At 31.0% G+C, this 15248-nt stretch overlaps 1 protein-coding gene across 14 annotated transcripts in view; it reads right to left on the bottom strand.

Moving 5' to 3' along the window:
* Window positions 1-15248, bottom strand: part of LOC137658521 (actin-binding LIM protein 2-like) — a 499957-nt gene that overhangs the window by 27214 nt on the left and 457495 nt on the right. For 7 of the 14 annotated variants that reach the window (XM_068393310.1, XM_068393309.1, XM_068393300.1 and 4 more), the window contains 3 exons: window positions 13464-13561; window positions 9338-9407; window positions 6667-6707 (listed from right to left, as the gene is read on the bottom strand). In XM_068393310.1, the coding sequence (XP_068249411.1) occupies window positions 6667-6707; window positions 9338-9407; window positions 13464-13561 (209 nt within the window). Of the gene's footprint in view, window positions 1-6666; window positions 6708-9337; window positions 9408-13052; window positions 13151-13463; window positions 13562-15248 lie in introns of all 14 variants that reach the window. The other 7 variants (XM_068393301.1, XM_068393307.1, XM_068393305.1 and 4 more) reach the window with 4 other exon arrangements.

Raw genomic sequence — 15248 nt, 5'->3', positions numbered from 1 at the left:
TCTGAACAAGCAAGAGAAATTGAATCATAATAAGAAACATTTAGAATAGAAGGGAATAGTTTTACATTATTCGATGATTGTTTCAGTAAATGAACCATACTGTCTTATCCAACTTTCCTCTAGTTTATTCCACTAACAATTAAGAATTTACCATGAGATAAATGAACTTTATAAATTCTGTAGACTTGTTTTTCTTGAGTACAAATAAACTGTGTGAAAATCAGTTATAATTTATTCTCTACGTTGGCTGGAATATTTGGGATAAGGGTCCCTTTTTGCATAAAGGGGGCTTGAAACATGAAAATAAATGAAGGTTTTAATATTTATAGAAATACTCAAAACATTGTTCCCTAATAATGAAGAAAAACAAACTTTTATGTACAATCTTTAAGATTACCACAGAAAAGACCAGCCAATATGACACCTTGTTAATGACACTAAAGATTTTTGCAAATACATGTAAATTGCAAATTACATTGAGGGGGGTATTAGAAAAATAATTTGATTAATACTGATCTTATATACATTATTGTTTGTATGTACATATGTATACTATATACAATTATACAAATATATATATATATATATATATATATATATATATATATATATATATATATTATGGATGTAGGATTTGGAATGTGTTGTCAAGTTTTCTGGATTTATAATTCAATTTCAACGCAAGGCATCATGTGATTATAGAAATAAGGCATAACATCATTGTATTATACTATAAAAATTCTTTTTGAGGGGTTTCTGACTTTTAGATTTGTTTCATATCCATTTTGCTCATCTGTGGCTATGGGTTATAATATCTGGTTTAAATAAATTTTCCATTTGTGTGTATATTTTTCTATTTTACATAACTACTTGTCTGTCATCAAATCCTGTAATGTTGACCCAAATTACAATACACTATATTCTGTACTATACTGTTTAACTGATGCAGAATTGGTACTCTCCTAATAAAAGCCACCCTTCCATAAGTAAATGATGAAGGAAAATTAATTTTCCTCTTTTAAAAAAAATATTTTCCATTGTATTTTTTCTTCACAATTCCATTCATCATGTATATACATAATATTTCATTCATGACATTCCCATAATCAGCAGTTTTCAGAGGTAGTCTCACTACAAACATGCTCTCTAAATCCTAAAGTACTAACTAATAACCTTAATTTTTTTGGTTCTGTAGTTGTCAAATCATTTGCCAAAATTAAAGTCAAAATAAGTTGAAGTTCACCAAAAATATGGCATGGAAACCCTACAATAAGGGCTTGCAAATTTGCCAAGAGCCTGTGTCTAGCCAGAAGGCCCAGGCAATCTAAAAGAAAACTCTAGGAATATAATCATGTCATTTGACAACCTCCTTTTTAAAGTTAAGTACTTGCTTATACTGTATTTGAAAAAAAATTAATTTTACATTTATTAAAGTATATGAACGACCAATGTCACAAGTTGTTAGCCATCACTATAGTAGGTTACAGTCAGTAATTAAAAATATTTATTTCTATGGAACTCCCCTGATGATCATATTCTTTGATTTAGTTAGCAGTTATTGCCTAGAATGTACATGGGAATTATGTCTGGGAGATCATGATCCACATTCTCTTGTTGTATCATACTAGGGGCAATACTGTAATTTGATTAATCATTGTGAAGAGTGTGTGTCACTCTTAGAACCTCTCATGAAAAAGTATGTTTCAATGGTTGCTGATCAAGTTAACAGTTCTAAGCACAAGTTAATTTAGGGGAAAAGCCAGAGAAGACTAGGATAGTGTATCATAGGTGGGCTGAAGATGATAATGGCATGCCTCCAATTTTGGACAATACTGGAGTTCAGCCACCTTTTAATAGTGATGAGCTTCACAAGGTCTTGACATCATTTGCTTCTTGTGTTAAATTTTTTTATGAGTCCAGTGAATCCTCCCTTGATAAAAATAATTCTGGTAATTCACGCCCTGTTGCTAAACCTACCCCAAGCTTCCCAATGTCAATCTAATAATAATGTTTCATTCAGTAAGTGAGATTGTAGATTTTTAGCAATGCTGCTTCATTCCAGCTTATTTTTGTGTCTGTCACTCTGGGGTAGCCATGATTCAAGCTAACTTGCATTGCATAGAAATTACCTCACTTAGCACAGGGTTCAACCTGATTTCAGCCATGCTAATTTTTCTTCTGGATTTGCTATGAGCTGAAGACCAGCATCAGTGATAACAGGATTTTGGATTGTTATGTCAACTTCTCTAATTTAGTAGGACCAATGCTTTCTATATGAATTGGTGATTTGGCATATGTGCTGTTCTTCCAGCATGTTTGACTCATTCCAATCCTGCAGCCAGACTTGACTGTTTGTCGTTCTTTGCCATTGTAACTGTAACTAGTTTCATTTGGATATTTCATAGACTTAGGACTGAACATGATGCTTCATGGGCAAATTAGGTCCCTCATATGTCTCCTAATGTATAACTGCTTCCTTTCCAATGACTTCTATGACAGTAGTTTTTTCTGCAACATTGGTGAGTGCTGTCTACTAGGAAATTGAATCTTTACTCCATAGCAAAATTATGATCAGTCCAAAGTCACTCGTCATTAATTTTTTACCATGGAACAGTAGCCACATAACTTAACAAAAGCCAAGTTGTTTCTTTGAGCCTTGGCATTCATTGTCATCAACTAAAGAAAACGTGTTCATTACATCCTTTTGCCCAATTCTCATTTTGTATCTTTTCTTGAAATAACTACAATGTTAAAGTTTTGAATGTATTTAATTTGCTCAAACGTTACCCGACTAGTCTGTTGTTATCTACCAAGGCTAAGGGGATTTATTTAAATAAGAAATTTGTCCATCTTTCAGCAATATAACTTTCTGAAGGTAATAATCAAGGAAGTGTTAGCCTTCTTGGTAAGCAAGGTAGCAATACTATATGATCAGAACACAATCACACTAAATCTTGCAATAGACATACAGCAAAGAAACCTGTTAGAGCCAGTTCTTCCTACTGTAGAATAGAATCAAAACCAGCAACTGCTGGACTACGATTGAAGGAATAATTATCCTTTTATACCCATCTAGCAACTTTGCTCTATTTTCTGCAGACTCTGTTTCATATTTAAGCGGGGTATGCCCAAACAATGGCATCCTTCCAATACTCGACAAGAAAAGAGAATAGTACTCTTAATCTAACAATTCTCTTCTCGGAAAGACATGACACCCAGATGTCAGGATGTCATTATTTGTATACATGGTTCACATTCATAGATCCAATCGTTAAGTGCTCTATTAAGAAGGATGAACCCTTCTACTCTTAATCGTGTTAATGAACTGAAGAAACTTTTCAAGAGTGCAACCTTGGCTTTTGAAGATTCAAGATTTATAATTCCTAGATAGTTTAATAACTATGGGACTGATGCTAGAAGATATACAGATTGATTCCACTGATGTCCTATGGCCACCTGTCCACAGCTCTGAGTGCAACAGGATGTTGGCTTTAATCCTCCTAGCCCAGTGGATCATATTAGTTATTGCATACATATAGGTCAAAGGGGTGTGCATGTGGTGAGAATACGACTAAATGTTCTTCATTTGACTGACAGACAAATGGTTGCTCCTGGGAACATCATGACCATGATATCAAGCATACTGTACATGATTAATGAATTTCTATGAAAAAAAAATATATAAGATGATATTAAACATGACTAATCTAAAATGCCTGCTTAAAGTTGGAATTGCAAAACATGTCAAAAGCCTCTTATTATGAAATATATCAGTTTCCTGTGAAATGATTTAATGAATGACATACTCCATTATTCCCACTCTTGGATAAATGGAGCAATACATTCTAAATCTAACAGATTATAATTAAATAATTGGAAAGGATGAACCTTGTTTCAACATATTTATGTTTTACTATTCTTTTTTAATAAACTGACAAATTCTAGAATTTGTAAAAGTAAAAAAAAAATATTAAAATCTTGAAATGTCTAGCTGGAGTGTAAAAAGGTTGCGAGTATAAGTTCAAATATCTGGTAATGAATTGCACATAATGAATTAATACACTAAAATTAGCCTTACAGGATTTCAAAACTTTCTGTGGTTACCTCTATCTGATGAATAAGTGGATTCAGTATGCTGCTTATAATTTTTATAGTGTGTATATCAGTTGGAGCATGATGAAAATGTGTATAAAAATGTATAGTATGATGAGAATGTGGATAAAAAGGTTCCAAATATAATACAATTTGATATAAATCAGTATATAAGGAGAATCAATAAATATCAACATAGCTGTAAGTCCTGTAATCAGCATAAAAGACAAGTTAATATGTCAAAATGAGATGCAGAAGTTGGAGGTTAAGAATTTGCTTGGATATCCTAATAGTCTTCTATACCAAAGGACCAGGTCTTAGATTTTTATACTGTACTTAAATCTACAAAAAGCATCATGGTGTGAAGCAGTGATAAAGTGTACAAGATACTGTGCTTTTACTTAAGAGGTGTATTTTAATAATCAATGTGCTCTTTTAATCCTGATATTACTCACTGAAAAATTTGATTTTGAACCAATTGTAAATAAGCTATTATGCTTGCTGCTAAAAGGATCGATCTGAAAAAGGAGTTTTACTGTAAGAAACTAACATCTCCGATGTAATAACTATAAATGCAGGATGCAGTGACTTGATAATATTACTATGCCATAATATATAACTGATTGTTTTGTGCAAACTGAGTGAATGTTATTGAATAGATTGATAATTTTTTGTAACTAACAGTATTATGATTCATTGCATCAGTACTCAGAATGTATTCTTTTTGTGTCCTTTATAAACCCTAAAAATTTTCAATGGAAACTTTAAAAGAAACTTTTGTGAGAGTGAATGATTTGAATACATTATCATCTCCAGTCAACCACCGACAAGTCGTCATTGTACCCAAGAATTGTTAAAAGTTATTTTTTACTACTACTAACTGTAAAAATACAGTGAAAAGTTTTTCAACTAAAATTAGTCAATATACACATGCAATAAAATATTCAATATCGGCTTTGCAAAGAAAGTATGATGCCAATGCTATAAAATAGCTTTCGTGTTGCAATTCTTCTTAACATTAAAACTTAGTTTTGGGCGATTGTATATTTCAAATTGAGTTCTCACTTCAAATGGTTCATTGGAATGAAAAAAAATAACAACCCCTTTTAGAAGCAAAATTGACTAAAATCATAGAAATCATCATCTTCCGAGGCAACTGAACCTAATTTTTCAATCATGCAAGTAATCAATCACTAACGATATAATGCCGGAGTTGATAACTCATTCAAAATTTTGCATATATCTTCATACAATATGCATCACTCTATGATGAAATATTGTCCGTATGAACAGGAAATCCTTTAAAAAGTTCAAAATACATAGTACTTCCATAAATGTACAAAATACTGAGTAAAAAGTAAATAATTAATGGCACATGCCTTGATATTGCATGATTACAACTAAATTACTTACAAATAAAAAAAGCACTGATGCAATGACCAAATAAATGTAAATATTTTCCAAAATATGAATTTATACTGTACAGAAGTAAAACAATTGTTATGAGACTAGAGAGATAACTACATACTGAATAAAACATTCTAAGATCATAGATTTGAGACTGATTTGCTCAATTAGGAGAAATATTTTGTTAACAGACTAAATCTTGTACATTAGTCATATGCTTCACTATGAATACATGACATGCTACAAACAAGATACCACACAATGGATTACAGTATTCAGACATGCTTTAACCAAGGACAATATACCCCTTAGAATAGTTTCCATCTAAGTGTTAGGTACAACTTGCAATACAATGGTTTTTGGACTTGAATATTTTGTTACACTGTTCATGTACAAACTCATACTTAATATGTTTTAAAAAGCCAATTTCTCGAGATCACAATGTCATAAATTTCCTCTTACACTATGACAGCAAAATGCTTACTTTAGTCTGTATCCTACATTTGATTATTATTCAATATTTAGGAAATGTATATAGGATTCCTATAAATATTAACTACTAATTTTGGTATTGAAAGAGGAAATAGTAATTCATTAGTATGTAGACTAAAACAACTTTTGATTTACAAGTTACATTAACAAAAAAAAGTAATTGAAATTAAAGCACCATTTATTTATAAAGTTACTATATGGTATGTATGTATGTATGTATGTATGTATGTATGTATATATATATATATATATATATATATATATATATATATATATATATATATATATATATATATATATATATACAGTATATATATATATATATATATATACAGTATATATATATATATATATATATATATATATATATATATATATATATATATATATATATACAGTATATATATATATATATATATATATATACAGTATATATATATATATATATATATATATATATATATATATATATATATATATATATATATATACAGTATATATATATATATATATATATATATATATATATTGTATGTATTTATGTATGTATGTATGTATAAATTGTAAATACTTATTCCATAAAATTCAAGTCCAAACTCCTGATATTCCCACAAACTAAGCCTATGCACATATCTACAATGGTTGGGGCCCTGAGAGCAAGCAATTAATACATACCAAGGCGCTCCTATCGGCATCTGTGAGCGAACCTGCTGAAACTGAGAGACCAAAACCACAATCAAATACACTTCAGAACCTTGATATAAGATCCTGCTAACCACTTGTTCATCACTAACATTACAACAATTTACCTGTCACTGGCCCCTCATTTTGTATATGTTTAGAAAAAAAAGTATAATCCAATGCAATGTATTTAATTACAGTAGTTCAGGATGTTTTTTCAAAGTTGCCAATCACAAAGATCTTTGTCCCCGCATGTAATATATTCTCATTAAACAGTATATAACAAGTTAAAAATATTCAATTTCAACTAACATTTATCATGGATCTGATGTATACTTGCTTGGTACTTTGGCAAGGTAAATCTGGCCTGTCTGCTACTATAACAGCTACAGAAAAATAATGCCACAAACATACTCTCATCATAAAATGTAAACAGTACTTTTTGCTTCTAATTTAAATTTCTAGCATAAAATGATGCTATTTTAACCGAGGTCTACTATTTGTGTTGGTTGTAAAAAATTGAAATGCAGTACTGCTACTGTACCAAGAAAAAAATATGTGTTGTATATGTTGTAGGCAGCGTCCAAATCTGCCTACCATGCTACAGCTATTTAAAATTTATCAACATAGCCAAAATATGAATTTAACTTAATAACTAGAGTACTGTGCATGAAATACACTTTCAATACAATCACATTTCCCCTTGATATTTAATTGCAAGTACCTCAGGTGGTAAGTGGCTAGCTTTTTCAAATGTGACCTTTAATGTAGCCATCCCCTATCATTTTGTGAGCCTCAAAAATACTGATTTTTTCATCTACATACATAATAAGGATTTACCAGACTTCAAAAATTTACTAACCATGATTAATTAGTGTAATTCCTTAATACTGTACTCTATAGTATGATAAATACCATATGACAACCTCAAAAATGCCAATAAGAAATTTTTTCTACCAACCATTTTACATGTCAAAAAAAAAAAAATGAGAAAGTTTCAAATCTTAATTCAATGACCAATGAGTCATAGCATTTGAAAATTTTGACCTTAAAGTATTATTTCAATGACGTGATTTTCTTTTCCAACACCGGTTTATTGAAACATGATATTCCTGAAAAAATGTTGATCATGCAGTTTTTACCATTTACAATGTAATCACTACAAACCATGATTTTCTTAGTTGATGTATAATTAATTGCTGACTAAATATCTAATTTTTACCCTTTCAATTTTTTGGACTACAATTACAAAATCTAGTACTGTAATGATTTTTTGTGTGAGTCATATGTGAACATGAAAATTTTAATGTTTCGTTTTTCAAGCACCCAAACTGTTCACGTATAGCTAAAGGAAAAGAGCAATCAGGTGTTGTTCACCAAGATGAAGCTAGTATTATTCACTAATTGCATCATGGTTGGTAATATTTACATGGTAAAATAAAATCTGACATTCTTACTACTGTGTGGGCTTAAAGAAAGTCTAAATATCTTTAACCTTAATTTGCAACCATAAGAATGTTCAAAAGAAAAGAAATGAGACCAGTGTGTGCAACTAACTGATTGTGTGATTGTAAAATCTGTAAGCTTAATATTAAAGGGCTCCGAATGTATAAAAGCAAAACACTCAAAAAATGCAAATTGTAGCATAGAAATATCATCTATATATTTTAAAAACTTCTTAACTCCAAAATCGCGAATGCATTTTTCTCACATATGCCTCCTAGGCTGCAAATGAGAAGCTTCAGGGAATAAATGTAATAAGCATGAGGCAAAATTTATGGCCATAGTTTTTAATACGAGCCTTGTGGTGCAAAGGATCACAATGTGTCGAGAGCTCACCAAGAATCTTATATTTTGCTGTAGCTAAAGTATTTTTCTGTCCAATTTACACTGAAAAAAACAAATTCAGCACAGCTCTACTGACTGATCTTCACTAGCTTTTTATAACATAATATTTGTCATCTTAAACTTCACGGTAATAAAAAAAAATTACCTACACCAAGTTATAGAATAAAAAGAAAAAATATGCTTGGTTTAATTTACAAAAACAAGGAAAATGTATTTCAATATTATCAAAATATATATTTTACTAAAAGTGGTAAAACTATTGATGAGGTTTTTTATGTCAAACAATTGTGATATTGTAAGCAACTACAAGGCAAAATAAAGCAAAGAATGGTTAGTCTTGCAATGCAAAAGATGAAACCTTGTAACAAAAATGCCTATCCAAGCACTGTATGTAGTACTGTATATAAAAACTAATTAGCTCTGGAAACAAAGCATAGCTTACAAGAAATGCAATTCAATAAATACTACAGTTAGAAACATTCTCCTTCATCCAAATATTTCTAAAGTAAATGTATGATTTCTAAACTAGATCTAGTAACTTGATTAAGCCTCGGCTACAATCCAACAATCCGCCAAGTAATTGTTACACTGATAGGCAATATCCATATACCTTGTGAAATTGAACACTAGTACAATTAATACCATATACTGAAATCAGTATGGCTAATACAATAATTCTCATGAATCATATTGGCCTAAAACCTGGCTAGAAAAAATAGCCACCTCTTAAACATTTTGATATTAACTATGTAAATTACTTTTATTTTAATATGCATACTGCTACTGTAGTTTTAAATTTTAATCAAATGATACTTACCATCTGACCGTGCGCTACTGAACTCTGTGCTCTGCGTTTTTTCACCAAGGCCTGAGAAACTGTAATCACCCTGCAGCAAAGATTTAATAGATTTTATTATAAGAACTAATTCATAAATATACTTAGGAACAGAATACCGAAAAGAAGAACTAATCAAAATATATATAAAATTAAATAAATCCTTTTTATATTTTTCATTCTTTTTATATTTCATATTAAAAATTACAATTCATGAAATAACCAAATTGCAGTACAAATCATCTAAAAAAATGGCTTCCATATGCAGCACAACTGAATTTTTTTTGTTTGTTAATGTACAGTTCTCTGATTTTAATAAGGCTACTTTGAGTAATATGTAAATAAGATATTTTTCTTTGTCCTAACATTACCTATCATGGATCAATCCATTTTCTTACTTCAGTATAATATGGGAGTCAGGTAACTTACTACACAAAACCACTCTTATAAGGATGTGGTTGTTGTGGTAAAGATATTACTGTACTGTATAACATTACAAGAAAGACAAATGATACTATAATTTTTTGTATTAAAGAAAATTGCACCCTTTCTACAAATAAAAAGAATAAAATATTTTAGTTAGATTTTATGTAAGATATTTCTTGATAAAATTTTACAGTATTGCTATGATCCAAATTTAAGGGTGGTGGACAAATTTTGAAAAAAAAAAAAAAAAAAAAAATCACAGCAGAGCTTCACGATCACACCCCACCCAATAATTAAATCTTTTGGTAATTAATGAACTGGAACAGAAAATAAGGCTTTTGTTGATAATAGTATATAAAATTCATTATAATACAAATTTCAGTTACTTTACCAAATGAAAAACAAAGAATATTCAGGCAAAATTTCCTTAATTTATCTGAATAAGTGTCAGAAACACACAGTCATAAATATAGAAAGAACAGGATGGAAAACTGTAAGACAAGTAGAGTAGATGAAACTCAACATTGTGGAGAGTTCAGGCAGAGAGAACACAAGACAAAGGACAGAGGAAAATAAGACATACTGTATATGATAATGGTACAGCCAAGAAAATAATCATATATTCACTATTAGGGGGTTTGTGTACTGTCATTTCTTAAAGAATAGGGCCTAATGTTGATGAAAAAATAGTATACAGTATACTGTACATGTCTAAAACAGCCAAAATTATATATGTACTGTATATATGTCTATAACAGCCAAAATTACTTTATTTCCTAACACTTTATGAAACCACTAATTAATATAAGCAAAGAATCCATGTGGTATGAAATTAATGAAGACGCCCTTTCCTAATATGGTGGAATTCAAGCCAGTGAGCAATATCAAGAGGTGAAAGGAATAAAACACCAGAAATTTGTGGAATTACAAGCGAGTTGCTGTTGTGTGCTTAAAGACATCTGAAAATATAAAGTATTTCCCAAAATATACTGAAGTAAAATATGGAATATCACTACTGTTCGCGCAATTATATAAAATTACTATAAAAATAATTTGCAACCTTCATACACTATAAATATGACATTTTAACCATAATTCTCCATGGCTAATATCTATAATTTTTACTTAATGATTTACTGTTTTCTTTAATTCATGATCTTTTGTATCGAAAAAAAGAAATTTTAATTAAATGGATTATTTCTATATTCAACTGATGTTTATATTGCTTCACAGTAGAAGGATTTGAAGTGATTGAAAGAGCAAGACTCTATAACGACTCTATAGTGTTGTGTACTAACAAAACCCCTACTGACTGGTACAACAGAACTGTTAGGCACAAATTGAGGAGTTAGCCTAGGATTCAAAATTGAGCAAGTTAGGCTAGGATCAATGCCTTTGCCTGAAAGTTTGCTAGCTCTCTAGATTGTACAAACAAATCAAAATCAGGAAAAGCCTATGAAGCTCATTACTATCTAACCCCTAAGCTTGGTAATAGTTGGAATGGAATTAGCAATCATACCCTCACTGTAATAAACTATCTTAGTCTTCTCTGGCAATTCACCTAAACTAAAAAAAAAAAATTTTCTTTTATGACAAATTTTTTAAGCGGTCATTCACTAAGTGAACATATTTCTACATAAGAGGAACTGTCATCTCAACAGTAATTCAAATCCCACTTTTGCCCCTAGCGCATAACGATAAGATAATAACTGTACAGTAGTATCATTATAGACCAACAATAAATTCCTTGAACAACCCTCACAGGAATACAAAGCAAAACCAGATGAAGACATCCCTTATTAATCTATAAGAATTAATAAGTTTCTATAGAGCTACCTAATTCACAATCTGGAGTGCGGATATAACGACTACCAATAAACTTATCGACAACACAACTGAAAGACAAAGGAGATATGACATATCCATTCACAATTAGTGGCATAAACCACCATAAATCTCAATATTTCACTAGAGAAGCAGCCCTATTACATGGAAAGAAAGTAAGAAATGTTCTAGTTTTAGGGCTGACCGTATTTAATTAGCTGCAAGAGAGAAGCAATACGAACGTAAGGGTTGGTTCAAAGAAATAAATAAAATTTAATGTGTAAAGCATTGAGATAATTACCACCTTACTAAAAGTATTACGTATTCTTATAACAGTTCTAAGGGCAAACTTAACATCTATCATTATTTATTAATAGCTTCCTTGTGTCTGTTTGGAATACGATGCACTTACTGTACCACTTCTGTACAGTACTATTGTCCAGGTTCAAGTACTGTACACAAACTTACAGGTTAGAGTTAAAAGTGAAGAGGAATGCAAAATACTCAAAAGCACCAATGCGTAACCATGCATTGTTGCCAATACATTAAAGATAAAGCATTCTAAGCAATTAAATAACGTGATAGTTAATTTCTCTTTTAATGTCATCAATGAGTATAATAAATGATCCCTATTTTTTTTTTTTTATTCTTGTACAGAATGAAACTCATATTTACAAAAGTGAATAATTATTATGTAACTTAATGAGAAAAAGATCTTTCAATTTAACAAACTATTTCAAGATTATACTGTAAATAAAATTATGTATTATATACTCGTGAAATGTTACATTAAGCGAATGTTTCTTCAATAGTCAGTATGGAATTCTTCAACTACCCTATCCTGGCATTCTGCATCTAGCTTTGAAAATAAAACAAGCTATTTTGGCAGGCAACAAAAATTGCTATTATCTAGCAGGATAACAAGGTCACAAAGTTAGAATTCTTAACTTCTATTCGACTACCCACAAGCAACACAAATGTACGGATGAAACTATTCAAAGCACTGTATATGGAATATGTATTCTTATTAAACTCAGGTATAGATTATTTAATATCTTTATAGTATAGCTACCAATGTTATTATTTGGAGGGCAAAACATTTTTTCTTGTAAAGAATGAAAAAATATATTTCTGGGGGAGTTATGTAATACCTGCACTAACATAAAAAAAGAACAAATTCAGTAAAGCCTTGCATGCACAGTTGATAATACTAGTTAATTACAAAAAAATTGTAACAGCATTACATAGAAGAGAAATGGCTGAATACTTGATTAGCGGATAAAAAAGTGACACAGTGTTGATTTGCAGCGAAAGTTGACTACAACTACAGTAAAGTACTGCATTACTCAAAACTGAATTAGTAAATGGTAAAAATAATAACAACAAACTGATTACATGACTTAGAAAAAGAAAGTGATGCAATAAGCGTGTAAAAGCAGTGACTTACATGAAGCGCAGAAATTGATCCAAGACCTTGACGGTAGAAGGTGTTGCGTGGTGAGAAACCGTAGCCAGGCTTGGGAGGTTGCCTGAGGGAGCTCACAACTGGAGGGCCATAAAAGGCCAGCAAAAGTCAGTTAAAAAACTCCCAGTTATGGTCATTGCATGGCAAGGAGGATAGTTGTTTCATAAGATAAGCATTAGGGAATGATATTAAAAATAAATGACTCACTCAATTTGAATGATAGTGGACAGTGCTGCTTTTCTACAGGCTTAGGTTCAAGAAGAACTTCATTATTTGTAAAGAAGGGAGTACCAATGCCATTCTCATGATGAAAACTATTCCTCCATGCAGTGCAAGTTGAAAGTGAAAGAAGAAAGTACATCTAACCAAATTTTAGCATGTATAGTTACTCACGATTAATCCAGCTGAGCCACCATTGCGTCCGGCTGCGGGTAGAGTGGACGACTTGAGTCCATAACCCGGTTTAGGTTCCCCTCGGAGGGCTGATACAACTATAGGATAAGGCAGTTGGGATTTGGGACAAGGATTGATAGATATAAGGACATTGATTATGAAGGATTAAGAGGTTTTAACCATGAGGTTATTATAGGATTTATATGGATTCAGGAAGTTGGGTCACATTCCAGTGTGGATTTGGGTAATGTCCAGGTTAATGAGTTCATCAATGAGGTAATCGATTATATGAGGTCAGGAATTTCGTCCGTCAGGATTTCAAATTTAGGATACATCGAAGGATGATTTCATAGTCATCCAAGCCATCACGTTAAAATCCGTGAATCATAACCAATATACGGTATAACAATATTTATAAAAATATTCAGATGTTATTACAGTGTCCATCACCAATTCAATACAGTATACATAAAGGGGTATTGTCAAAGTAAGACGGTCATAGCAAAGGCATTTGGACAAGGTCAAGGGTGGAGGATAAACAGGCAGACGACAATATATAAAGGGAAGGGTGGCAGGGGAGGAGGGAGAAAACAAAATAACTAGGTCAGTAAGAAACATGCAAACACAAATTATATAAAAAAAAAAATGCTGAGACCAGCCAATTATAAGTGAAAAAAAGCTGTGCAATACCTAGCAATAGTAAGACAAAGCCCTTTTTATCAAAAGTTAATAGCTATAATACTTAATATAGCAAAATAAAAAAGAAATTGGCTGTTCTCTTGATAAATCATGGTAAGAACTGGCCTAATCATTATGCAATAATTGAGGATGAATCATGAAAAAAAATTCTTTAGCATTATTATTGAAACAAGCAAAGAACTTCCCACCTACGACCTGGATCTAGCAAACCATTAAAAAGTTAAAATTTAAAGCATGAAGTAAATATACAAACCTAAAAGAAAAGTAACTTGAAACATGCATTTCTAATGATATTAAAGACAGGCTATGCATGTGAAACTTAAAACACAGCAATAAAAAGGTGAGTCAATCCAACTTCAAACACCCACCCTAATAAATAAAAAGTGAACATTCACAAGTATCATAGCACGAATACCTTGTCATACCATTAACCACTGATTTATGCAAAAATCAGCAAATTTAATGAACGATTATCTTTATACCAAAAGTCTTGAAAAAAAATTGGGACAAATTGTAATTCACTTCATGGCAATAAAGCAAAAGCAATCTCATACTCCACTAGTGACAACTGTAATTTATGTAATGATAATGAAAAAAAGAAACAGCCCCATATACAAAATGTATTCTATTATTAAGTAATATCTCAGCTTATCAGACTTTAAACTTTTAAGCTTTATTATGCATCATGTTTTTGCAAGACTATGTTTTCAGAAGTGATGAAATTTGCAAGTAAATCGTTTAAATTCAAAGAATAGGCCCTCTATCATTATACGGTACTACTGTTGGCTGTGTGATATAATGAATGTTGAAGTGTAAGTAATACTTAGTAGTCTTTATTTCTGATCCAATTTAGCCTCTCTATCAGACACTGAAAGCATATAATATGGTTGAGAGGTTGTTGTATTTAAATGATTTGGGTGATTATTCTTTCAATATTCTTAGTAGTATGTGAAATCCCATTCTTACAATTAACACTTATCTTTTGACCAAAAGTTATTGTGGGTTGCTTTAAATTGTGACAATAATGCACTTGCAGTGACATAGAGTTTGGACAAAAATTGTAAAGTGTGTAAAGAAAAGTACTCC

The sequence above is a fragment of the Palaemon carinicauda genome, chromosome 19, assembly GCF_036898095.1.
Source record: "Palaemon carinicauda isolate YSFRI2023 chromosome 19, ASM3689809v2, whole genome shotgun sequence".
Lineage (NCBI taxonomy): Eukaryota > Metazoa > Arthropoda > Malacostraca > Decapoda > Palaemonidae > Palaemon > Palaemon carinicauda.
This window is presented reverse-complemented; position numbering and strand designations above follow the sequence as displayed.